Below are 27,827 nucleotides of genomic sequence, written 5' to 3'. Positions count from 1 at the left end.
CGGGGCCTAAGACCAAGATATTACCAGCCAGGAGACTTAAGTTCTTGCATCTCGTCTCCTTCCTGCCCGTGACGTCACCGAGCAATTAGCGGATATCATAGCCTCCTCGGACACGCCCCACATCTTCGACAAGTTAAAGGCGGCTATCAGTGCCGGCAAGTCAAGAGTCAGAGCCAACGTGCAAGAATATGTGAGAGTTCAGCAGACTCCAGCAGAGAACATATTGGGCGACATTAGCAGAACAGCACGCAGTTTAACTGCCCTCTATGAATAATGCGCTAAGCATATAGGCTCAGCACGGTTGAAGTTTTTTGTCCTCTGTTGAAAAATGTATATTCCTGGCGCGTACCACAGCACTTTATTCTTCTACAGTATGATTCCGCACTTATATTATCAATTGTTAACCTAATGCAGGCGTTATCGTGAACCAGGTGTTTCCTAAAGCCGTTTTGACATGAAGGCAGACGCAGGGGGATCCAAATAGAGAAATAAAGAAAAAAGATACTCCTGAGGTCTTCAAAATCATGCGACAATCATAATAAGGTAACTAAAATTTTAAACTTTGTTTCACTTCGCTCCTCTCGCTGTGAATTCGCGTATGAATTCGACAGGGAACGGTAAATTGAAGTGCGTCAAGTCTAAACAGCTTTCATAAAAGAACTTCCCTTTTTTATATTGCCTAGTGACTTCATGCAGAAAACGAAGCAAAGCATCACCTGGCTTGGTTAGAAAATTTATCCTCGTTTGAATAAAACTTTATTGCTCCCGAAACCATCTCAACCGGTTCAAGCAGGTTGGAACCGGTTTCGAAACGGAGCGGAATGTCGCTGCAAAGCCGGACCCGGATGTAAGGATGGCATGTGTGTGGGCAACAGCGCGGGACGTGTTTCAGCGTGTCGCTGTTCTGGTTCATTCATTTCGTTTGCGTGCTCGTTCGCGTGATTGGGAGTGACGTACGCGGACGGCAATGGGATAACTGTCTGACTCCTCTCCACTGCTTCCGCGCGCCATCTAGGTGCCGTTCTGATAATAATAAAGATAAAAGTTTTTATTCACGTGATACAGAATTTGAATCCAGTTCGCATATAAGCATCGGTTCGCTTGTGTGCGTAGCTGGGCAGACCACGGCGTTGGAAATCATATTTTAACAAATGGTCTCTATTGCACAGGTAGGCGATTATGGAAAGTGCACACGTGTAGGTGAAATGCGCAAGAAAAGAAATTAACAAAAGAAAAACCTCATGCGCAATTAACTTTGCATAATGCGCAATTAACTAAAGTTTGAAAAAAAAAAGACCAAGTTCACTTCCGTGCTAAAAAACATCTTTGGAGTTTCAAATAAAAAATGAAGCAAGTTCATTTCGCTGCGTTCGAGCCTCCTTTTTTCATGGCATAAATATGCCTTACAAAATCTAGTTCGGAATTTCGACAATTTTATATTAAGCACAGTAAGCTTAAAGGAAGGAAAGATTAGTAGTCGCAACAGAAAGTACACATACATAGTCACAACGGTGATTGATTGATTTAACAGGAAAATATAAAGCACTTCTTTCGGCGGTATTAATCAGATTCAGCTGCCCGATACCTGCTCAAAAAAGTATTGCTTCAAATGGATAGGCACCATAACAGCAAAGCCGGAAGATACATATCAGTTACTGGCCAAACAGGAAAACTTTTGAACAGATTGTAGTAACAATTTTGGAAGCTTTTTTTACTGAACTGAAATTCGGAACGCTGTTCTTGCACGCAAACTGGTTGAGTAAAACAGAGCGTAAAGTCTTAGTATCCTTCCGTATTCGCAAAACTTTTGTAAGGTTAGCCATTCTGAGCATCGTTTTAACATTTTGACGCGTGTTTTAATATTGTCAGTCTTGAAAGCAAAAAAAAATTAATTTTTGCACAAGATGTCAAACACGCATTGCTCTCGAATAAGCCTAATCAGCGCATGTTATTTAAGAAATTTCCTCTACGATATTCGCTGCCGTCAGTAAGATTTCTACCAATTTTATGTAAGATGTGATTGAGCACATTTAATTCGCATGTAGAAGCAAACCCACTAAGTGTAATACCTTATTTTATGAGAGATTCGTCCAAGGAATTGTACGCTGTTTTTCTCACTCGTAGATTGCATGAACATCTTAATGCATAGAGGTGCGAACTGACCACAACCGTGTTGGCTCTTCTTGAATTTGTTCAACCCATGGTAGGGTATAGCCAGAAGTCAAGCGAAGATATTTCGCAGTTCTAATTACAACAAACGGCAGTTGCAGCGTGGATGGTTATTGCAATGAAAATAAGCGGATCGGTCTGGCATAAGATTTTTGTGTGGACTATGGAAACATACTTTGTCTTTGATTAAACTTGCAAGTGTTCTATTTAAAGTAAACCGGTCTAGCAGCAAAGTTATGTCTTGTCGAATAATATTGGCTGCTTCACTTCAGAAGAGCAAGGGTTGTGTTGTTCGCGTAAAGCATTTTGTTTTTATTTCAGCGGCAGTTAACTCAGTTCAATCACGAAAAATAATGAACAGCGGAGGTCCTACGACAGTGCCCTGTGGGCCTGCGTTTTACGCCTAGCATTGTTCTGCAACTGTTTGCTACACAAGCATGCTGAAGAGGATCCATGACGTAACCTTTAAAAAATGACTAGAATATACTTCGAAAAGTAAAACTACGCTTTTGAATAAAAACAGCTCATTGCCTGTTGTATCGACAACCTATTGTAGAATAATGAAAAAGTTTATCATTATGTTATTTTTGTATATTGTGCTGCAAAAAAAATCAATAAAATTTACTGAAGGATCTGTTGTAATACTTGACCCGGTCAGAAATTCATACTGGATCAGACTCAGGGAATAACACTTATTGAATAAGCCTTTGTCTTGTAAACATTCTTCTTAATATGCAAGCATGGAAAGATATCATTGCTACTGGTCTGAAGTTTTCTAGCAGTGGTTTTGAACCTTTCTTGCACAGAGGTGTTGCCGCACTAATTGTCATTCCTTTCGGAACTAGATCGGCGCTCCGTGTTTTGTTTATTAGGCGGAACAGAACAGGATCTCGCCCATTCCAATCTCCCCGTTTACCTCTCCTATTCCCACCCCCGCCCCCAATCTTCGTATCCTTTTTCTCCCGACCAACATGTCCCCCGTCCTGCACGCCGGACGTCGTCATGCGGCCGCACAGCACCATTCCCCTCTCTTTGATACCCAGGGTGTAGCTTACACGGATGCCTCCTTCGTGGCTCCTCGAGGTTCCTGCGGCTACGCCCTGTACCATCCACACCTCCCTGCTCCTGAAACCCACACCAGCGGGCCGTATCTACACCCTGCAGACGCATTGTCCCTCGAGGTCCTCGCCATTGCGCATGCCCTCCAGTCATTTTCCCTCCTTCCCTCTCTCCAAGAGTACACAGTCTATTCGGACTCACAAGCCGCTATACACCACATACAGAAACGCACCCTGACCCCTTCTCTCCAACAGGAGGTCGAACGAGCGGTCTCCGCACTGCAGCCTTCCATCGTTTTCCTCCGCTGGGTCCCTGGGCATTCAGGGATTGACGGCAATGAGCTGGCCCATCAGCTCGCCCGCGACACACTTTTCCGGGCACCGTTGATCCCCTGGCCCAAGCCCTCGGAGGACGGTGGGAGACTCACCCTTCGCCGCACCATAAAAGAGCTCCGCCTTGAGCTCCGCCTCGACAAACGCCTTCACCCTCCCCCTCATACATCACTTACGGTGTCGGAGTCTCGCCTTCTTCGGCACATTCAGATGAATGCAGTTATCACCCCGTCCCGCCTCTTCCTCTATCGCTATCGATCGGACCCTTCCTGTCCCAACTGCCCCTGTATCTATGCGGACCTGGCCCATTGCCTCTTCTATTGCCCGGCTGCTCAGCAGTCGGGTTCCTTCCCCCCCCCCTCTCTATCCATCACCACCTGGCTCGACTGGCTTGGCGCTGAAGGGGAAGAAGAACAGCGGCTTCTGGTCGCCCAGGCGGTCGAAATGCTCGGCCTGTAAATTATGGTCGATTAAAAGTCTTTTATTAGTATTATTATTATTTTGAACAAAAACATCACACGCTTGTAAATGGTCATATTGCATCACTTAGCCTGAGTCATATTTCTTCACATGCTCATCTAATTTCTTACATTTTGGTACATATTTCTTCTTCGCTGAGTCATTGCCTTTCGTGCCACGATCTCCAAGAGCTTACATAGCAAAACTATAGTGATCGGCGACTTGTCTTCTACACTGCATTCGGTGTATCGTGCTCTTTTCAAACAAGTACCAAGAATTTCCTCTATTTGAAACATTTAATTTGGTGTTCAAGGCCAAAGCTTGCTAATATTGTAAAGTGCTGTTTGAAACCTTTGTTGTCTGATATTGATTTATCGCATGTAATGTCTGCAGTGAAAATATCCACATTATTATTACCTTGTTTGTTTTGGAAATAATTCATTGAAAAACGAAAATGCGTTCATGTCGCGAGGCTGATACACATCACATAAAAAAAAAAATTACATTTTAGTGTTAGTCCAAGCACAACTACTCCCCCTGCCTCATTAAACTTAACGTTCAATTGATCCCAGATGCAACTATTTCCTATCTAACGCAGCGTACCTCAATGTTTTCGCTTTCTGCCGACGCTAAATGAATGAAAACAATTCAAAGACACCTGTGGCCAATCATAATGCGTAATGTTGACCTCAGTCAAACAATTGCCTGCAGTCAGGTATTGCGCTGCTATGGCGAACTTGCGGCGCATCCACACTTTTACCGAGAGTTTTAATCTTTGTAAAAATTTTTCTAACGTAATGATACGACCAAAGTAGGACTCTGTCCTTTTTTACTTTCATACATTACAAAACAACGCAATAGCATTATGGGTCCCGTTCAGCGGGGGAACCGGCGTGATTGGCGTCGTCGAAAATTGAATAACTGATAAGAAAACTGGCGATTAGAAGGTCGCCAGACGCCTGATACGTCATGGGACATGTAAGTATATAATGTAAATGAGTTACGCTGAGCGTGCAGCGTGAAGGACACAAACGCCTCTTAACCAGAAAGAGGGGTGGCCTTTTATAGGTTTGGTTCGCATGCTAATCGGATTGGGACTCTGTGCCTGTAAACGCATCCTCGAGTGTCAGAAATGCGGGATTTGGGCTCATGTACATGCCATTGGAAAATGGATGCTTCCCTGATTTTTTCGTGTAACTGTAATGCCTCGGGAGTTATTGTGCCTGCTGCCGTAAGCTACTAGGACTGGATTTAGCGCGTCCAGCACCTCTAGGGCATTCCAGGCTTGCAGGTTAGGCGGCATAACGCGCATGACACCCATAAAAGACCTCAGGACTGCGATCACTTGCAGCTCTTCGCCTTCGACTCGTTCAGCTGTAAGTGGCGAACGTTGGGAGGGCGGCGCCTCCTTAGACTTCACGGTCGAGCATGGCTTCGGTAGTGGTGTCCTCCAGATCACGTCTGAAGCCCTCGTTTCGGCTTCACTAGTCACAGGGCTTGCGTAACCAAGAGCAGCTGGTGAAGGAGGAGTATGTTATATATGGCTGCACAAGAACGATTCCAATGCCCTGCGAAGAGAAAATCGAAATGCTGTTCTGTATTTATGCCAAGTATTCCTTGTGCATTTCGCACTTTTTCTTTCAAGAGAAGCGCAATAAGCAAAACCTGGCAATATTAGGCGGTACGTATTTGTTAGGTGAACTGATGTGTCTCTGGTGCGAAAGTCAAACGAAGCAAAGATGCTGCCTGAATTTTTTAACTTTGTTACGCTTGCTGTTTCCTTTTGTAGCGACGGTTAGCTCTGTTTCGAAGGCTTCTTTTCAAACACTCACAAGATGCGCTGTCTTCTAAACGTTTCCGAAAGCGCGATGTTGCAAAAACGTCTCAGGGCCGTTTCACATGCTGCGACTAGAACGAAAATAGTCGGCCTGGTCGGTGACGCCGCAGTGCGATTTTCGCACAGTGCTTTCACATGCAACGCGTACCCAGCGAATTCGGTCGGAGGGACACGCAAGGTTGCTCGATGTTCGCATAGGCAACCCACGATTAAACCCGACAGAAACACTGCACGGAATGTGTTGATGATGTAATGATCAGCTTGTTTTTAGATGCAAGGCAATATTTCGTATGTTTTGATTAGAATAAACAGTTTTGCTTACGCCGCGGGAACAGCTCCCACGTGACCCCACGTCGAGACGGCGCGTGACGTCACGTCACGTGCGAGTTGTTGCCGCGGCAGGTCTCGACGCACGTGCGCTCTCGCTCGCGCGCCTGGAGACCGGTCGTGGCCGCGGCAGCTGCTCCCGCGTGACGTCACGTCACGTGCCGACTCGGCGCTGCCCATTGGTCAGTCGCAGAGCGACCACACCGACGCTGCGACTGGATTCCAACCGGACGGAACTTGGTCGCAGGCCGTCTGCGGCTAGACCGACGGCCCTCCCCAGTCGCAGACCGACCGAATTCGCAGCGTCGCAGGCGAGAATCGCATGCATGTGAAACGGCCCTCACACGACTTATTCGGCTGCAGTGTTTTGTTGCCCCAAGTGACGATCTCTTCAAGGTAAAAAAAAATCTCCTGAAGGGCGATCAGGTGTCTTATATACACCATGCACTAATTTCACAACGTTTTGAATTTCTAAGAATGATTTATGTCTTCCCATTCTGTGTGATAGTGTGACAAGTGGAACCGCGCAGATAGACGCGGACAGGTGCCTTCCTGAATGCCTCTCGCATGGCTTCATAAAGCTTCCTACAACTGATCTCTATGCATTTGAAGCATCCCTTCCAGGCATTGTAGGTTGTTCTGTCCTACTCAAGATTGGAATCAACAGTCTACTGCGACAAACATGTGTTTATTGTCATTTTTTATCGTAGTGCGACCATCAACTTAAGAGTCAATCTGAAAGCTTGGTTCCTACGATGCAACAGGTGCGCAGGTAATAAGACGAAAAATCCTGAGCCATGCCATCGTTGACTGCGTTGGCCGAAACCTTAGACATGCATGCCTTTCTTTTCTTTTTTCGGCTGTGAAGAGCATTGTATGAAGTACATTGCCTAAAGCTAATTACGCAAAACGCGAGGAAGACAGCGAGTGCGCCTAGCTGGCTTGTGTGATCCGTGGTCGGACCATTCTCTGTAAACGAGCTACCATGTAGCGACATATTTGCGCTGTTCCGTACCATTACGACGAGGCTGGTGAGGTGGAACCAGCCGCTGAAAACAATCTCTGATGTCAAATCTAGAAATGACGTGTTGACAGCTGCTGTAAAGTGGCACCAAGAAACAAACAGTTGCGAGACCTTTTTTATCTTCACAGATTCCTCTCCTTCGCCGCGGTGTGCTTTATTCTAACACTCTACATGAACCGTTTCGCAGCGGCTCCATGCCACCCAAGTGATATAATACCCATTACAGTTTGTCTATGTATGGCGACGTCTACTGCATGCAAAGATGGGGACAGTCTGGTTAGAATAGATAAATAAATAGTGTAATAGTGGGAGATCTTAAGGTAAAGATCCTCACCCGCGAATTATCGTCTCATCTCGCTTATCAGTACCTCTATAAATTATTAGAGCATGTAATGTTCGCAAACCTTATTAATTTTCTCAGGTCTACTTCTTTCTTCACATCCCACAGCGTAGTTTACGAAAGTCATTTTCGTGCAACATCTTCTTTTCCTGCGTCACTAGCAAACTTCACCTTATTTTAGACAGTGGGTGAGAGGCCGGCTGCATTTTCCTCGACATATCTAAAGCATTAGGCAAGTTATACCATCGTTTATGTTTTGTAAGCTAAACCAACTAAACTTTCATAGTAGCGCTCTGAAATGGATTGGGTACGTACTCCAAAATGCCGCCGCCGTATGGGTTGAGCTTTACCGTTTGCGCTGATGTCCATGATAGTTCACTCCTTCTGCAGCGTAGCGCAGTACTGCGTTGCGCTGTTTTGTCGCGTGCTGCTTTTTCACTGCACTGCTTTGTCGCTGTACGGTTTCTGTGTGCTGTTTTGATGCATGCTGTTTTGTCGTGTACTGTTATTTCGTATGTCGTAGGAGGGAACAGCGCGAACAAGACGACAGACGAAGCAAGAGGACACAAAGACGAGCGCTAGGAAGAAGACGGAGGTTCCTGCCGGTAAAGTACAGCTTTTGGGCGACGCGCAACTTCCGGCGCAACATCTGAAGACCCCTGAGCGCGGACCAAAGTATGCCAACGAACCGCTAATGTCACCAGTGGAAAGGTTGGCCCTTTCAAGAACCGTTTCCAGGGAAGTCGTTGAAGGGGTGCGCCCGAGATTCCTTGAAGAGAGCGTCAACGCCTTGGTTAGGTCCCCAGGGGCGCCTCGACGATGTAAGGACTTACGGTCAATAGTGGATTTTTTCGAGTGCAATGATTTGTGGCTTGTTTTATCTGATAAAGAAGGCCATTTTGTTGTTACACCTGAAGGCATTTTTGCTGAAAAGGCTTCACAGGCTGTAAGTAAGTGCTTTAATCGTGTCGATGTAGATTCCCAGAGTGTTAAGGAACAGGCCGTTTCGTTACTGCACCAATGTAATCAGTACCCCTGGCGGCGGCTGTTAGAAAAGCACAAGGCGATAAGTTAGGTCTGTTTTTCTCCGCCAAGACTCATAAAGTTAACATTCCTTTCAGAGCTATCATTTCGGATACTGGCACTTGGCAGCACTGTGTATCTAGTTATCTACAAAAGCACCATGTTACCACCGGCCGACCTCTCCACCTTTCCCTCATTAAAATTCCTTTCTCTCTCTCTACAAAAGCACCTTTCGTATCTAGTTGTGGATGATCCTTTCCTGGTTAGTAATACAAGCAAGGTAACCCTTTTCCTAAAGCATAACATTTAATTAACCCAGGTTGTTGTACAGGCTTCAGTATTGACATTGAAGATCTTTACTATTCACTTCCTCACAATGGGATTATGGAAGCAGTAAAAAAGTGCATCATTGGTGACAACGATGAAGTAGGCTTTATGGGTCAGTGCGGGGTTTCTCTTGACACCTTTCTTGAACTGTTACGGCTTTATTTAATGTCAACACATGTAGCCTGGCAAGGCGGCGTCTATGTGCAAAAAAAGGGGATCTGTATCGGGTCTAGGGTAGCGCCTGTTTTGAGCAATATTTTCTTAGGTGGGATTCATAAACAAATTAATAAACACAGTGACGGAATGATGGTGAACATTTTCAGATATGTCGATGATTTTTTGGTACTGACTAAAGGAGACAACTTCAATAGGACGATGATAGACATTTTGAAGTTGTTTCGGGAGTGCGCAGATGGTCTGTCGTTTACCTCTGAAGTGCCCTTGAAGGATTCTCTCCAGTTTCTTAGTACTAAGTTATTAAAAAAAAAAAACAGCGCTCGTCTTTGTGTCCTCTTGCTTCGTCTGTCGTCTTGTTCGCGCTGTTCCCTCCCACGATGTATTATTAATACTCGCCCAGCTATCCATCCTATTTCGTATGTCCGGTACGCTGATCACACCGGCTTGTCTTTCACATCAAATGATAGTTCCCACTTGTTGCATACCACCAATGACATACTCTGCAAGTTGCTCGATTGCTTGAGGAAAAATGGTTTAAGAATAAACCCTAAAAATCAAAATCTATACTTTTAACTCTAAAAACAAACCAGTAAATTTGAATGGCGACCTGCGCTTGGGCCCCTCTCCAATCGATAGAGTAGAAGAGCACAACGTTCCAGAAGTGGTACTGTCGCAGTGTCTGATTTTGGATGCGCATATTCAGCAACTTCTCAAACGTTATCAGCTGCTGTTAGCTTGCTGCATCGATCTAGAGAAATTTTTCCAGTAAACAATAAAGCTCAAATATTTCACTCCCTCTTTCGGTCCCACATTAACTATCGCACATTAATTTGGCAACGACTACTAAAAAAAAAACCATAAAACTACTACCAAAGCTGGAGAAAAAACTATCTGCTGCATTGCTAATTAAATCAAACTAAAGTAAGTTTGTTTCACATCCATGCATAATGTAGGTGGCACAGACAAAAAGCCGAAAGTTTTCGTCTTTACTGGGGTCTGTGCTCTTTTAGAAATTTGCATGTGCAATAATGAAAACACTAGATTAGCGACAACAAACGTAGTTAAGTATCATTACACCATGGTAAGAGGGAGATGTAGGTATATGCAATAAAGGGCAACACAAGCAGGGTCGTAGAAGGAAAATCATCATTTTTGCAGAAGCCCAAGAATCAAGTGATAATCAAAACCAAGTAAGTTTAACATGCCCGGTAAATGAATAGGATAGTAGTTCAACTGCATAATTTTTGGGCGCGCGGGACGAACCAGGTATCATTATGACGCGCTTTGTGTTTTTTTTAACGTTTTTGGACGAGTTAGATTGGTGCTCAATAAAGTCGCTTCCTCGCTTCTGGCTTAAGGCACCATTGCAAGAGCAATATATTAAATAATAAAGTTACAGTACAAACTTCAAGTAGTTTAAAAAGAGGCTCAGTATCTGCATCGTAGGAGGAGTTGCTAATAGCGCGTACAGCCTTTCTCTGCAGCAGAGAAAGTTTAACAATGTTTGACCCAGTACCGTTAACCGGACTAGGTGACAGCACTTTAGGTTTGAAAAAAAAAACATACTTTCACCATTCTCCTGAACACCTCCAGTGCACGCAACAAGTCGAAAAAGCCAAATTTTATCAAGCCACAGCGCCAAGGGTAATCGTGTTTTCGAAAATCTAAAAGCTTGTATAGCTATTTGTAAAGACCGGCTACAAATATCCAGTTGCAACTAGGCGCCAACCTCTATTAGTCAAAAGTTGACTATTGAAAATTAGTTACTCAGCTTCCTACTTAAGACGATTCCCCTGTTTCTTGGTGTCTGCCAACGCTTCGAATACTATGCCGCAAAACCCATATTTTTACTTCAAAATGATATTTTTGAAAATTTCTGAAAGTGTTCGCTGAAACACCGGGTCTATATAAGTACCTGAGTCCCTAAATCTGTACACACAAGTCTACAGCAGCAAAGAACTCACGCTATTTTTCTTCATTGCATTTTTCTTTTGCGGAAGCGGTAGCCTGGTGTCAACAACCACATTTTATAACTGCCTGAGGTAATGGCATGCATTCCTAGCAACCCGCGCGGGCGCACTTCAACGGGAACGCTTCGGCTGCCGTCGGCCGGGTCAGCGCAGCGACTTCGAGGAATATGCGTCGCGCGCGCGGTAAACAAACGGGAAAAGCAGCAAGAAGCATAAACACGCGCCGTTTTTTGTGCTTGCCGGAGGAACGCAGGAAACGTCTCCGCCGCTTTGCGCGAATGGCCGTGGCATCAAAGTCTTGACGTGAGCCGTTGCGTCAGCTTTATTCAAACCTTGATATAGTGACACACATGAATGTACGTCAAGGTGCGACATCAACGTTCCGAGTTTCGCAAGCTAAATGCATAACTGAAGTTCTCTACTCGGAAGCTCGCAGAAGAGGGCGGAGCGACCTGCATTCTGGACTGCGCCTTTTCGGGTCGTACTGCGCAAGCTTCTGGAATAAAAGTTAAAAAGCTGTTCTCATCCGGAAGTCCTGTTTCGCTTTATTATATGCTTGTAGCGCATATGCGCAGTGGTGAAACTATCACCACACTTTATGCAAATAGGTACGGGAGAAGCCAAGGCCCCGTAACACATAACTAGGTGGTCTGCAACAAACACCAACGCTGCCGTCTCTACCTAAGCTTCCTTAGCAATGACGGCTGTCACATCAAAATCTTAACGGCTGACAATATTCATTTCAGAAATAACGAGATATCTATTAACGGTAAACAGAGGCCAAGTAGATGGGTTTCTTGCAAACACAAAGTGAACAAAGGAAGATGAAGCCTCAGGGAGCTTGCAATCTTTTAGACAAAACGACTTGCTTTCGTCTGGTTGAAGGCAAGAGGAGTCCTCTTGTCGAAACGTTGACAAGCTCCCTGAAGCTTCCCCTTCCAATGTTCAATTTGTATTTAGCATATCCATTAAGAGATTTGTAGGAAGCACTCACTGTGCAAGTGCAATGATAATGTTTGGAAGCATTTCTGGGACCATTTCATCCCTGAACTCAACACGCCTAATAGGATGGCACATGCATCAGAGGGCTACACAGTGACCTCATGAGCAATACCAACATAGGCAATATCTTCGAAGCGCTAAGCTATCCTTTCGAGTAGCGGAACAGCGGTAAAGAATTAGGGGATGGATGGGGACTTTAGGAACATCTTTGCTGACGAAATTCTAGAGGCCCGTGTACTGGGCGATGTCAGTGCACGTTAAAGAACCACAGGTGGCCGAAATTTCCGGAGCCATTTCACTGCGGCGTCCCTCATAGCCTGAGTCGCTTTGGGACGATAAACACCAATAAATCAACCAAATCTTTGCTAATGGCTTGTTGACTGTCGTGGGGAAGCGAAGCCTTGCAGTGTTTACCAGAAACGACTACACTGAAATGTGTATGCTGGGTTTTGTCATCGCACATAAGTGGGAATTCATTGTATTTCGGCATATGTCCAGCATATCGCTAGTTTTCTGTATGTTAATCGTTAGAACGTGGTCAAGATATAAGTTTAAACTAAGGTCGGTCATCATTAAGAAGCTGTGATACCAGTTATTTACGCCGAGCTTTGTAGCTGGCGCGCTGGAAATGATTAATCCGTGATGAGCGTGAGGTGCTATAAATATTTTATTTAGGGAATTGCCCTTTCTGCAACCCCCACTTTCAGTGAAAGCCAGGAATATTTACTGGAATGGCACTCTGCGTTGATCTGCCTTTATTTATTGTGGCACATGCAGTCATCACTCAAGTGACCAGGTAATTTCTATAGGTTCTCATTCCAGTAAGGCACAATACCACGTACACTGTTTGTAGTGATTCTGAATTTTGGTTGCATTAAGTGGGACAGTATAGAGAGAGAAGGGGCAAATCACTATATTGTTAGCGCAGAATTGTTATTGCTATTATCGGAACAGAACATCAGAAAAGTTCAAATTAAGCAACGCCAGAGGTCAAAAAGAGGAGCAAGGTATCAAAATACTAACTGCAAAACAGTAGCACGCTTATCACCAAAAGAAAAGCAAATGGCTCGGCTTATTGAGTAATCTCGAATGACATTTTTCACTTACCTTGTATTTTTACTAAAGCTGCTCCAGGACAGTTAATTTGAATGCTTCTTGCTCTAATTTAGCCGAAGTTTGTTTATTAAGAATATCTTACATTGTCCGCTTTCACTGCAGTATTATGCTCGAGAAAAGACACCATAGTCCCTTTTTTTTATCTTGTCTAGCGGAAGGAAAGTACCTCGAATAAATTGCGCTGTGTACTTCTGACAACAAATTGAGCCCCGACGTTCCATGCAAGAGCAGCTAGTCGTTGGCACCGCCTGCCCCGTATGTGATGCAGCTTGTCAACATTACCTGAGACTGCGAATTCTTGCTGCATTATGATTATGTGGCCGACTCATTTTCGACGCAGGCGACCCTTTCTCGTGTTGTTAAGTTTCTCGGCCATAGGCAAGGCTCTTCGTAGTAGGCTTTGTCACAAAAGACTGAAATGGTCCGTCGCGTACATGTTCCATATGTATGCCCTCACGTTATCACCCTTTTGTAAAAGATCATATACTGTTCAATAAATGTCCATTTCATTCCACCGTGAAGTCTGAAAGTGCTACCGAAAAATGCGTATAGGTCTGAATAGGCCAGCAGACCAGGAAAAAGTCTATTTCGGCGCCGTGAATCAAGCCAGTCACCTGAAATGCCTGGTATATATTAAGGAGACGTCGGTACATGCTCCATCCGCTGGTATCAATATCAGTCGTCCGGATCACGAGATGGGTGCCGAAGTAAATTTGTTTCTTAGCGCACGCATCCAGTAAACGTTTGCTGCCGACAACACTCCGCAAAGCCAGGAAATTTTCGAATTAGGCGCTCCGGTTGTACTCATTACGATTACCGAATGCATTCTTTTGAACTCCACTTTTTGCCGCAACCGCCAAATGAGCACAATAAATAAAACTTCATAAACCGGACGATGCTGTTGTTTTTAAACAATTAAGTGCTGCGTTCTAATTCAAAACTTTACATCTACCTGCAGCGGTCAAAAGTTGTGTTCGTTGTGATTAGTTTATTGTGACCAAGCTGTTCGGGAAGACGCAAGCTATGCTGATGTTGGTTGAAATGACATAAAACACGATCTGGGAATCACTAGAGCTCCCTTAGCTCCCTTAGAAGAAAGTAAAGTGCATGTTCAATAAGGCACTCACACTGTTGATTGAGTAAATAATATTGGTGCGTGTCTATGACATCTTTGTCATTACTATAGTTAAGGAAAGACCTGAATGATCAATCTTAATAATCGCAAAAATCGCCTATAAATTTTGTCTTTGGAATCTACGGTACGCGGAACACTTGGGGCCTTGACTACTCTCGGTTAAAAAGCAATCTTAGCAATGAAAAACAAAAAAAAAACTACACCCTACCTGCGTGCATCGCTGTTCTGCAAGCAAGCAAAAAGAATGAAATAAATTAATAAGTTGAAATCCTCCTTATATTTGTTTGAAGGGACATTATCTCATCACACTTTGCCTTATTTGATCAAACATATCCCCACAAGGTTAACAGATTAAGGACGCTACAACCACATAGCTTGTTCGGTACTTTTCCTAGCCGTGGAAGCTACCGGGAGAACAACAGTTTGTCGAGCAAATGTTGCGAAGGAGCTATTTTGCCATCCTGTCGCGCCCTCTGGTTGACGTGCGGAGCCAGAGGTCGCTCCTTGATGCGCAAGGGCAGGTTCGTGACCGCCAATACGACCGCCGAGGCCGGCCGTGTTTACACACGGCTACGATGTGTACGGTGGGCCAATGTCGCGAAATGTCCCTGCCTCGTCGCTGCCTTCGGTGTCCGACGGCCGAAGCAACGCCGTGCTTCGGCGTGTGCGTCTGACTCGACGTCCGGAAAGAGCTCGCTTCCGCGATCCATCCTGGGGGCTACGGCCCTCCGTGTTCCATCCCCTAAACCCTCCCCCTTACCTCCTCTACCGTTTTCGCTCCCATTCTCGTGCGCTTTGGAGGGCAAGCTCTGACGCATCGCAGGGCAAATGAGCAAACAGAAAGATTGCTGCTATTGTCTATGTTTTCTGGTATGAAACCGAGGTGCAACCTTTAATGACGTCTCTTGATCGAGTCGGTTTCGGCGAAGTAATGGACAACTATAGAATGGAGCAAATAAAATCTGCTACTGGTCTTCATATGAACGATGACATCTTATCCTCCCCTTTCGCAGCGACGTTCAAGTGCTTACTTAATCTGTCCTCGACTTGATGAGCCCTGCTTTTATTGGAGAATGGCTTAGTCTCTGAAGCGTCGTAACTTTTCAATTCCTGCTCTCACAATACTCGCTAATTCACGAAATGTTTGTATTATAGATGTGACAAGGCAGTCAGCCTTTCAATATATTTGTTCGAAATAAATCGACTGCAATAAAAGCAGGACCGTGCTCGTTTTTGTTCGCAGCCGCATCCTACGCACAACAGTCGATCAAGACTGCAGATAACATACAAGTAAACTTACACAAACGTAAACCAAAGAAAACCGAGAGAACCGAAGTGAATAGAACAGTTTCCTATTTTTTCCCTCTATGCTTCGCATGCGTGATTCCCCATCCTGGAAGCGCGCTCCAGCTGGCGGCGTGTGCCACAGACAGAGGCTGAATCAGGATCATTGCTAGTCAAGCCGTAACGACCTGCCTCGCATTGTCGTTTGTACGTGGCCTTGTCGTGAGGTCTGATTCATTGCAGCGTATAATGAAACTGCGCCGCACGGAGAATACGAGAGGCCCTAACCTACTTTGTTGGCGCCACTTCTAAAGAACAGCAGTTGACGCATGCAGGACAACATCGAAATGAGTGTCACGTTCTAGAAAAAAAAGCGGTCGATGTGAAACCATCAGCAGCAGAAATCGAGAGCAGACGAGGTCCCAAGAGAGTACCAGGGGTGGAACTTCAATATAACTGCGTTTGGTAGGCAGTAAGAAATTGGCAATAAAATGCACACCGTACTTCTTCATCTTGTAATATCTGCGCACTGAAATGCGTCCCCAAGAAATGTACACATTACGAATACCTTCTGATTGTCTAAGTGAGAGGTTTTTAAAGGTATGTGGCAAACGACGAAGAAAAAATCGTCCGGATGCCCCCCTAAACTTTCGTAGAGTGTGGCCATAAGAAGCATTTCTGATGTCGCACCTTCAAGGATGCTAACATTTCTGCAGTGAACTTTGCGATGGTAGCAATTCAAGACTATTGGGCTAGACATATTCTCTAGTGGACAGTATGGAGCTTTTATAATGGTTCTTGTTTTAAGGGTGAAATAATTGAAAGGAGTAACATGTTTGCGGGGATGACCGGCAGGCACGTTTGCTGGGCACCTTAAGCACCAGAGCTCCGTGTATATTGGGATATTATTTCGCTGCTGCTCGTTCCTATTCATAGACATCCTAAAATCAGAATACACATCTTGGGTACCGCTATCCATGTTTCACTAAACTACAACTTGCAGGAACCAAGTGTTGCAATAAAATGTTCCAAATTGAACGGCTGTTCCAGACATATCCTTGATGGCTTATCAATAAAACAATTACACTTCGCTTTCTTTAACTTTAACCTTGTTGCATGGCAGATGTGGTGCCGATTTCCTGTATTTTTAAAGTGACAGGGGCATATGAAAGGATTATGTTTTATAAAGCGTGCTACTATAATCTTGTGCAAAAGAGGAATCCACTGCGAACTTGTACCACTGATACAGCGCTTGTGTTGTGCACCTCTTCTTGATCGGTTGTTTCTGCGCAGTACTTTTCTTTTAAAATGAACGTAACCCAACTAGCTCAACTTTCCATCCTACTATACCACACCGACACCGTTCAGAAGTTCGAATGCACTCTCGCTGTGGTTTTCCAACTCGGGCTCATTTAATATGACGTGAGAATTTTATGAACTCCGCCATGTCCGTGTAGAGGACAGACTTGTTTCCTTTGTTCTCCCTCAGGTCTCTTACCTGCTCTGTAACAATGTTCTATGCTCCTTGAATTGCATCAAGTAAGCAAGCCGAAATACCTTACGTTCTCACTTGTAAAAAACATCGGAACAAGAGTGCTAGCGTTCAAAGTTCATTTCACTTGGACGCATGCCTTAATTAAACACCTTTTTACCTGTTCTTAAGCAACCATATTATCATGATCAAAAGGCCGAGGGTCAGGCAAGCCACGGCCTCTGGAAAGTCACTCGGAAGTGAGGTCAGTCGGGTGCTCGTGCGACCTTCGTAGTCGCACCGGGGGGCGGGGATTCCGCTGCCCTCGAAAATACGAAATCACTCGCCATCTCACCACTGATAGGAGAGGACACCGCGGCGGACTTTGGGTGTTGTCACTACCATCCATGGTTGCTCGCACTCTCTTCAGCCTCGCGCTTGAGAGGAGGGGTAAGAACAACATGAAACGAACAGCGCGCGGAAAGCTAGGCAGATGCGCAACAACCAAGATAACAGGAAGAAAAACACACAAAAAAAGAGAGAAAGGACCGAGGAGGAGGCGGCGGAAGCGGGCGAAAGTGTTGCCCGTATCGCTAGCGCTATCATGGCGAGAAGGCGGGATGAGGCGAGGGGCAAATCGGCGCGAGCAATGCTGCGCGCGCGCGGAGGTGTGCCATGTTCCATTGCCGATCTCGTAGGAAAAAATGGGTCAATGAAAACCTCTTTCCTCTCACGGGTCCCGAGCGCTGCGCGCGCGCGAGCGACGCAACGTGTGCCGAACACTGGGCCAGTAGATTCATGACACATTTGGAAGGACACTCGAGGAGACGTTGTGTGGTGCCCATGCTTAAATACACCGCCGAAGCCCGCCAAGATCAGAGCGCGCCGAGAAACTCGAAGGTGCCATCGTCGCTGCACAGCCCGCAAAGCCGACTGCCACCGCTAGCACCGGAACCGGAACGCAAGTCCGCATGCTGCCAGAAGTGCAAGTCCGCCTGCTCGGCGTCTTCGTCTTTGTGCTATGGCTGCTGGATGAGCCGAGAGGCACCGCTGCGATGGGTGAGCGGCCGCTCTCCTGCTGTCCGGCATCCGCGTGTTCGAGCCCGCCGGACTTTATCTGTGCTTCCGTAGCTGGGAATTTTACTTCCGGTGTCCATTGACCGGACTACCGACCACGGAAGCGGACGTGCTCTAGTGTCAGTGAAAATTCAGTGCTAGCATTCTCGTTAACCGTGAGACTAGAAGCACCCCCTTTGCAGTTTTCAGGGGCAGGCTTCATACTAGCTTCCGGTGTACCTTGACCTTGATTCTGACTGGGCTAATTTACTTTCTTTCTTGGCATTAGAGCAGAATTAGTGCATAAGGATTCCCAAGCTTCAAAACCGGATATACAGGCTTGTACATCAAGAGCATCCTGCTTCCGTCCGGAAATGAAAAATGTTTCCGTTTTTCTTTTCTTGAGCTGAGCCTACAGAAGAATGATTTTAAAATCTTCCCGTTGAAACGTAATATCGTCGCGTATATCCTTCTTAAACGATGTATCCGTAGGACACAGCGTGTTGCTTTCAAGTCCAGGCTTTGTCTCGTTCCGGAAAGGAAGGTTTGTTCCGGATGATTTTGTTCGCGCTTTCTTATGGCCTGAGTGAGCTTTTTGGGCAGGCACGGCAATCTGTTGCTGCAATTGTCGCAAAGAGCAAAACTCAGCACACGTTTCTACCCGACTTGCCCATCATGTCAAGAAAAACTTCTCACCTTGTAGAAACTAACTGCCGCTGTTAAGTTCCCAGAGGCATATGCGCTGGAATAATTGAGCATCATAATCTTTTGCAACGGCGCAGATACTCCCATCTATCAGAACGTTGCGTGGTCCTTTGATCGCGATTAGAGTACGCTCCATTTCAAGGTCAACACTTGGTAATTAACTAAAGGAGCACGTGCTTCATTTTTATTTTTCGCAATCAGTTAAATCATTCGGCCCTCCGGAAGGCTCATTTCGAAAAGACTGGGGAATCGGAAACGGTGGAACGTATGTCCGGAACGCATTAAACGTTTTGCGGCTTTAGCTTTGTAAAGGCAAGATCGTAGCCAACCGCTCGCTCTGCACAAGGCGCATAAATGGTGGTAGCGGCTGCTCTATTACGGCCGCTCCGCTATGGCATAACCCGCGTACTTCTGCCGGCACGCGAGGGGAGTCAGAGGGGAGCGGGGGAGAGCATAACGGGCGCGAGATTGCCTAGAGCAACCCCTTTGATGGCCCATTTGCCCAAGTCGCCGGATGCACCGCGGAGGTGTGCGTGTGTGTACACGTCGCTGGGATGCCAAGAGCGCAATTAGCTTTGCCGAATTGGGTCAATCGCATACGCTCCAGCGACATAACAATGAGCACGTGTTTTGCGCGCCGTTTAACGGGCCGGACCAGCGTACTTTTCCATTTCAGTTCGTCGCTAACGTTTTCGCCGTGTTAATGGTTATGGAAGCGGCGCCCCTTTCTCGCACAGGGCGAGAGTTTTGGCTTAGGAGCATGTGTTGAGCGTGTTTAGCTAGACCTGGGTCTGCGTGTCGTTTGCTTTGGAGCCGCAAAATACTTCTCTCATGGACAATGAAGGGTAAAGAAAATAAGAAGAAGTTGAACTTCAAAACCGTCGGAATGTTTAGTTTCTGGAATTTGGTCTGAGGACCATATTCGAATATTAAACAGATTGAATCATTCCATGTTTGCTGGCGTTAACTCATATCATTGTGCAGATTTTAAGTGCATATTTCCGAATGGCCATACTCAGATGAAACGCAATGAAGAATACGCTGCTTTCGAGTAATCAAAATGCTGGTTCCTCCGGCGCTATGTTTGTTTTAATAAGTTTTTCAAGCCATATTTTTTTTTTTTTTTTTCACAACAGTCCCCCATCGGGCTTGCGGCATTCGGACTGCGAGACGTGCTCGGGTGGTCGGGGGCCAGGTCGCATACGATGGAGAATTCCCCTGGCTGGTAAGTCAGCGTTGCAGCTCTACTAGCGTTTTAATCGAAATATCGTTTATATCGAAGAAGTGCCTCATTTCAAATACATTCGAGATAAAACAGGCCCCGTGATATGCTCATTTCTCGCGGTCCTTAAGACATGTCCTGTAAGCGTTCCCAGGCTAACGTGTGTTCCAATTACGCGTGTTTTGCATTTTACTATCTGTTTTGAAATCTTTTTCTCGACACTACAACGCGCGCAAGAAAAATTGCCATATAACCAATCTATTGATACGCAAATGCTGCGTAAGTTCTTTGATCTCGCTCAATATTGAACAACTGAGAGTTGAAGCAACACTTTTATATGGGCGTGGTATCATAGAAGTTTGTCTTGGTGGCTTATAGGTTGTACCAAAACGAGAAACATACGCTTTGCGCTTGAACACATGGCTGCCCCCTGAAATGACATTCGGAAAAAGAAAATTTGCTTTTGTGAAGACATGTCCAACATTCTAAGAAAAAATTTTTAAAATTGTGAAATTGTACGATACTTTTATGAAAATATTGAATGTATTGGTCCATTCTTCAGATATGTTGCAAAATATATCTTTTATAATGTTTCTCTCGATCGCATCGAACAGTTATGACCTCCATAAAGAAACCAGAGGGGAACGCTTTTGACGATAGCAAAAACGTTAATAGCAAAAAAAAGCAAGCCTGCAGTCAGGTAATCGGCAGATATATGAATTAGTCGTTATAGTTAAATCTTACATTATATAAAAAATTGCGTTCATCAAAGGTTTCTTGTTCAAAAATGATTTTGTCCAAAATTGTTGCGTAAGCCACTTCGGGCTGACAACTTTGCGGCTGCCGACATTATCTCCTCGGGGCGCACAGCTTGGTCGCGATACTTTGGGACTCCTTTCGACCTCCACACGCTCATAAGAATACATATTAGGTCATCTGAAATTTATTTATTTTCTTTTTACAGTGTGGTAGAGTATGATTATGCACTAGACAAAAACATAAAAGTAATTGGTCTTCTTCCTCAAAAATAACGTTCTGGCGCAGTATTAGGTGTTGCAAATTACCACTAACAGAGCTTAGATCTAATGCGGTGGAAATACTGTGTTGCAGCGAACTGGAAGCATGTTGCATTCAAATTTTTTTGTTTTCTTTGCACTGAGCGAAGCTGCTTCGGTTTCCTTTACGAGTAGCCCGTACGGCTAAACCTTCTTCTTGCACAAGGCTATTCTCATAGTTTCCAATATTTGTCTTGTAAGGTCTGTCCTTTGCATGATAAAACGCTGCCTCTCACATCAAAACTGAAGGCTTCAAAGCTGTCTAGTCTGTGTTGCGTTATAGTCTTTTTAAACTGGTTATGTCTCTCCATGCTGAAGCTGTAATTTAAGCACTATGTAATGGCGTTTCGCAGGTATCCATACAGTTCGTGCCATCACTTGGGGAAAACAAATGTGGTGGTACCATCCTGAATGAGAGGTGGATCCTTACCGCAGCTCATTGTTTTTACGGGTGAGTATAGGATGTGTAGCGCCCAGAAATGCTATATACTGCTTCAGGAGAAATTTCAAAATTAAGTTTTCATTATTTTTTACAACTAGTAACACTTTCTCTTTCATATTTACTGCTCTATAACTGTCCCAGCAAAAGAAAACTAATACTGCACCGTAGTGAACAAAAAGAAGAAAAAGTATTATGTCAATAATACCATTCGAATAAGTTGTTTACAATTGCACCACTTTTCTGTAATGAGCTTCATCGTTCTTCAAACGCCAAATGCCATCGCGTTGAAACTAGGTCAGTCCGACAGCAGTTTTAATGATCTGATCTGCCGTAAAAAAAGTAATATTTGCGCTTCCGTTTTTGCCCCTTTGACTCGCAGGTACACGAAGTCCAACTTCGTGGTTCGCGTCGCGGAGTATAACCTTCGCACAAAGGAGCCGCGCACACCCGCCGTGACTTACACCATCGACCGGCTAGTCATGCATCCGGAATACCGCAAGGTCAAGAAGTACGACAACGACATCGCCCTGGTTCGCTTGAGCCAGAAGATCCAGTACAGCGAATACGCGCAGCCAGCTTGCCTGCCGAGTCTCACGTTGGCCGACACCACAGGCATCAACGTCACCGTAGTCGGCTGGGGACAGGTGTCCGAGGATGTTCCGAAGACACCAGGTGAGACACTCCCACCTCTGACGGTCACTGGCATTCTCTCGATAACCAATCCCGAAAAACAAGATACGAGAATTGTTAATGATTTTGTTTCAGTGTGACTTATGGGCCTTCATAAAGCTTTATATCCAGTCAAAGTGTCGCATTTCTTTATATATCTCTCTGTCTTGCATACCTCTCACATAGTCTTTTCTTTCTTCTGTGTTTCATCAACTTGAAGAAGGAGAATGTTGTACTCTCTAAGCGGTTACCTCGTGCCGTTTGCTTAGCTCATCATTGGATCACAGAAAAGCAATATCTCATTTTGAGAACCATGACATAAAGTCACAAAACGTCTTGTGCTATTCACTAACACAAAGCGTGAAATACAAGCATGTACTACTGCAGTTACACTATTTTAAAATACTGCTGCGATAAAAAAAAATCCACATGTTTGATTTGCCTGTTAAATTCATGGTAACGATTTGTTCACTTTTTCTGTGTTACGAATTATTACCCAGTGGTTCCACTGAAGGCGGTCCTGACCGTCTTCGACAACCATATCTGCAACACTTGGCTTCAAAATCACTCGATGCGAGTCCTCGACAACCACATGTGTGCGGGTCTCGAAGAAGGTGGAAAGGACGCTTGCCATGTAAGTACCTTCAAGTTTCACTTTATATTCTTCACACCTCCACTTTCTCAAGAGATGAATCGTTGCCTTTCCAAACTGGCTAGCTTAACTTCCAAGCCAGCTTTCCAGCGAACTAAGGACTTTTTAGACCCAGTAGCTGGCCGCTGCACTAAATGTATTCTTCTTTAAGAATGAGGATTCAAATACACCTTACTCAGAATAAAAGTTTCCACTTCCGTCTTACTAACAAAAAATAAAGGCAGAAAACTGTTTCTTGCCCAACGCATCAGTTTTACTGCTGGCCAATTGAAGCTTCCACTACACTTGCAATCTGCAGTTATATCATATGAAAAGCGACTGGTGCTACGGTGGCTATGCCTTTTAAAAGAGCCCTGAAGCACTAGTTCAAACCCATTCCTGAGTTTGTGTTTTCACTCGATTGTAAACATTAAGGCTAATTATTGTAGAATAGGTAGTTTTGCCAAATACAAGCTAAATTACCGTCATCATCATCATCATCATCATCAGCTTGACTTCACGCACTGCAGGGCAAAGGCCTCTCCAATATCTCTCCAAATAACCCTGTCCAAAGTACTAACAAAACTGCAGTACCGGTATAAAACGCCAGTACCGCAGCAACAGTACGTTCTTTGGACATGCGCATCAGTGAGGTTCCTGCACATCGTGGCTGTTTTTTTCAATGACGGCAAGTAACAAGACGAGCTACACTGGCAGGCTACTACACAATATTTTTTCGCCTTAGCTTAAAATATTGGTTTGAAAAAAAAGCAAAAAACAAAAAAAAAATCAAGGGGAGGAAATAGCATGGTCGTTGTCGGGACGATCTGGAAGTTTCGTAAAAATTCCCTCCCAAATTATCTTTCACAGCGGAGGCAATCTCGTTGCTGCCCACATGAGTTGTCATCTACAAGCCGTGCCATTCGCTTGCTGAAAGTATGCACTACGCAATGCCTTAATATATCTAAATGTTTTTTCTTGCTTTCTGTGCTCAGGACAGTTATCGGCACATATATGCCAGTAGCAACACCTGAATAACAGTAGCAGTTCTCCAGCTTCTCACATTAGTACATTTCAAGTTGACTAATAACGTGCCCAAACCTATCTCCTATGAAAGAAAACAGAATTTCGACGCAACCTTGGAATACATGCAAGCACAACATACCCATCTTCTTTCGTCTACCCTTAATGTTTTAGTCATAGCAATTAAGAGCTCTAATTACAAAAAAACTTCGGTTCAATAAACAGGCACACAGTGTCCATAGAACATCGCATGCTATGCAGCTGCATGCTTATTCGCACATACCAGTAGCTTTGTGCAAGCTCATCGGCTAAGTTAATAACCCCTCAGAGTTATATTGCTTCAACTTGCACGACCAGCGTTAAAAGTACAGCAGTGTGCAATGATGCATAACAGAGTGGAGTTTAGCAGAAATATCGTCACTATATGCAAACACATAGGCGCAACATGTGAGCGGCTTATATAGCTCACGCATTTCTAATATCCCGGATGCCAGCACATTCAGATGCAACGAGCATACTCCGTTTCTTTCTGATGCGGCTGGTATTATTGTACAGACGTAATTTTCGCCAGAAGCTTTCACTAAATGCCCGCGCCTGTTCCTGTTCGAACTATACGACGTGACAACAAGATCTGATCACGAACTCCTGCGCAGGGCGACTCCGGAGGACCCCTCCTTGCTGTGAATCATCGTCGCTCTGTGGTCGTGGGTGTGGTGGCTGCCGGCGACGGCTGCGCCCTGCCCAAGACGCCCGGCATCTACACGCGGGTCACGGCGTTTCTCCCTTGGATCATGGACCACATATCGGCGGACAGCACCGACCGGGACAACATCGCCAGACTGTGACACGACCCACGATACGCGCCGGCTGTACGCTGAGATGTTGGCATAGTACGTGTTGTACATAACAGAGAGGTTTGCGTTCGCGCTTTTGTTTTGCCGTTTGTTTACGTTGTGGCATCATGAGGGAACTTCGCCAGTGATTTTTTGACGCAACCAGTTAGTTAGTATTTTATTCCTTCGTTGAATTTGAAGCTAAGGTGTTATTGAAATACGATGTCCACTCTATGATAAAAAGTGTCCTGCTGTCGGCCATGGAATCACTGCAGTCACGTATAGGATGCAAGCTTCCCTTATAAGCACCAAAAGATGTTTCTTGTCGCAGCATAATTGTATCTATTCTTGAAGCTCCCCGTTGGAATTTCCGCAGTAATCTTTCAAAGCTATTTTATTACCCTGCAGTGCACTGAAACAGCACGAAATTTGTCGAAGAATACAAAAATGCTCGACTAGACTTCAGCCTTCGTATAGAACTGGAATGCTTGTTTTCAAAGTTAAGAGGAATAGCATGTGCAGCGAAACGATGGCTTAATAGAACAGGTTGCTTGTCCTACATGCAAAAAGGTCTTTTGCCCCAAGGAGATAACACTTACAACTGCACTTTCGTGGAGAGATATCAACAGAAAATAAGGAGGGGAAGTGATTTTTTTCTGCACACAAGTGATTTGTTTCTGAACCCACTGAGGGCAGCGGTCCCAACTTCAGAGAATGATTGTTTTTCCCTTTCCTTTTAATCCAAGCCAAAACGAAGACCAAGGCATTACATTAAAAAACCCACCACACCAATGTGAAGAAATTGGGCACAAGCAGTGATTGGCCAGCTTCCTAGAAAAGCTTCCGGCTGATTATAATTTCTGATTCTTTCAATCAAGCGATATGTTTGTTTTTGTTCTTCTTACGCATAAGCACATGACATGCAGGGAAAGCCAGGAAAATGTGTCCTAAGTCGCGGAAAATACCGTTTCGGCGTTTTTCAAACTAGTCATCATCCTCGCTGTAGAGAGAGAAAAAAAAAACACGTTTATCCTAGCTATGGTCACTACTGAGACAATGTGTGCTGTTATGTAATGTGTTATTTTTTCAGCATTTTCATTTGCCGATGTTTCCTTACGAAGTAACACTTTTATAACCATCCAGCATTCGTTTCTCAGTCACGTGTTTGTTACCTTCATTGTGCATATGGGCATATTTATAAATCTTGTTCTTGTACAGTAACCACAGCAATACAGGGTATTTCTACCAACTCCAAGAAAATTTCGAACAAAATTATGCGTATTCCTCTAATAAGATGCCAAATAACGTAGCATTCTAAAGCAGTATCGTGGACATTAGCGTAGCCACAGTCGACATTAGTGGCCAGCCTCTGCTATTGTAGCACTACGCTTGACTTGAAATGAAAATTGATTTCCTTAAACGAAGTAAAGTGCTTTATAACACAATGGCGCCTAATAAATGGCATGATTCATTATATTAAATTTCCTTTTTTTAACTATATAATCTATCTATTTCGTTCTGTTAGGGAAGCAAATGACAAGCAATTCTTATCGGCAACATCATTTATAGCTTTCATTTTTCTAAGCGCTACGAATGCTAGATAGGACACTCTGCATACTTTATATTTATATTTGTACAAAATAGGCGTTAGATCATACTTTTTATTATCTGTACATATACTGCTGAAGTTAGGTTCTCTTTAATTTACCTCTGCACACTTTCGCCTTGGGGGCGACGTTTTACCTTAATGGGAGCTGGGTAACGTGTGTTCACATTCACTTGTTATGCACTGCTCTTTTGTTTTGAAGTTTTGCTATTAGACTGTTGTATAATCGTTACAGTTTCGTGGCATAAATTTTACAAACATCTGGCTCTCTTATAAAGATCAATGTCATGTGTTCCAATTTGGCAAAACTAATTAGAAAAGGTACTAACTTATGTTCACATTTATTCGTGTTATTTATGCAATTGTTATGCCTTCTAGAGCCCACAGAACAGCACACTACGCTATGAGGTCATGCACAGCTGTTGTATATCATAGTCATGCAGCTACAGTGTTACGACATTTTAAGCAAGGTTCTTATGGTTGAGAAACCAAGTTTCCGCCTGAGTGCTACTAGTCATTTCTTTGTTCACTGCTCCTTTGGCCTCCGGTGGAGAGCATTTTTTACTTCTGCATTTACTGGACTTGCACTTCATAGAATCTGTTTGGCATGCACAATGAATATTTTTCAAGTTCATTCATTTGGTCGGTGTACTGAGTTCTTAGAAATTTAGAGTACCATTCTAATTGCGTATTTTATGTGAGTGTAGTGGATGTTCCACTGCCGTGTGCCTGTGAAAATGCGAAAGTTATGGACTGCAATCACTCTGTACATTGCCAGTGGTAAAAACAATGTTCCTCGCACTGTTGTATAGATGGTTTATGGTACAGTGAGCATAACGACAAAGGTGACACTTGCCTTATGTGCTGACATTCATTCGATTGAAGACGTCAACAAAAAGAAAGCTTGTGCATTTACGACTTTTGTAAATATTTGTAAATAAAGACTAGCAGGTTATTGCAGCACTTTGCTACGCTACAAACGTACTTGGTGAAGAAATATGTTTTATATTCTTTGTTGCCGATATATAAGTTCACTTTTATTTAAAAGAACTCTACTTTGCCTTGCCAATGAACTTGTTGCGGATGTGTTTTATGCATCAGAATAAATTGTTTGCGAGAGCTGAGATTCTTTGTCTTACAATTCTTGAAGTGACGTCATTAGGTTTTACGGAAATCAAGAGTCTACTTCCTGAATAACAGAGTACCACAAATTTGAATTGCGACATTGCCACCATCACAGCCACTTGGAAGAGAAAATGATGGCTGTCGCAGCAATTTCGAACAGCAAGATCGTAGGCGAAAGAAAGTCGCTCCCAGACAACCACAAATGCTGCATGAACATATATCATTTACCATAGCCCACTCGACCATCTACCCACTTGAATACGTCTTAGAGATGTTGAATAAGTCGGAACAAGATGCAGTGCATACGTTGACATGCTTCGCGACCCACGTATTAAAGAATAGAGATCATTCATTCTTAGCAAAACCGTGTCCACTATGATGACATTAGTTCTTCATGGTACCAGAGAA

The 27,827-nt window shown here is 44.3% G+C and overlaps 1 protein-coding gene across 1 annotated transcript; it reads left to right on the top strand.

Annotated features, from left to right (window-relative positions):
• Positions 1 to 18,023: 18,023 nt before the first annotated feature.
• Positions 18,024 to 24,700, top strand: LOC149339566 (venom protease-like). The gene is made up of 6 exons (XM_089550512.1): positions 18,024 to 18,111; positions 19,950 to 20,038; positions 21,444 to 21,541; positions 21,912 to 22,204; positions 22,702 to 22,835; positions 24,509 to 24,700. Exons 1-6 carry the CDS (start codon positions 18,024 to 18,026, stop codon positions 24,698 to 24,700), a joined length of 894 nt encoding a protein of 297 aa, XP_089406638.1.
• The last annotated feature ends 3,127 nt before the right edge of the window (positions 24,701 to 27,827 follow it).

This window comes from Amblyomma mixtum, chromosome 6, assembly GCF_055824585.1.
Source record: "Amblyomma mixtum isolate Tamu chromosome 6, ASM5582458v1, whole genome shotgun sequence".
In the NCBI taxonomy this organism is placed as follows: Eukaryota; Metazoa; Arthropoda; class Arachnida; order Ixodida; family Ixodidae; genus Amblyomma; species Amblyomma mixtum.
The sequence above is the reverse complement of the archived record's forward strand: the minus strand, read 5'-3'. Positions and strand labels throughout refer to the sequence as shown.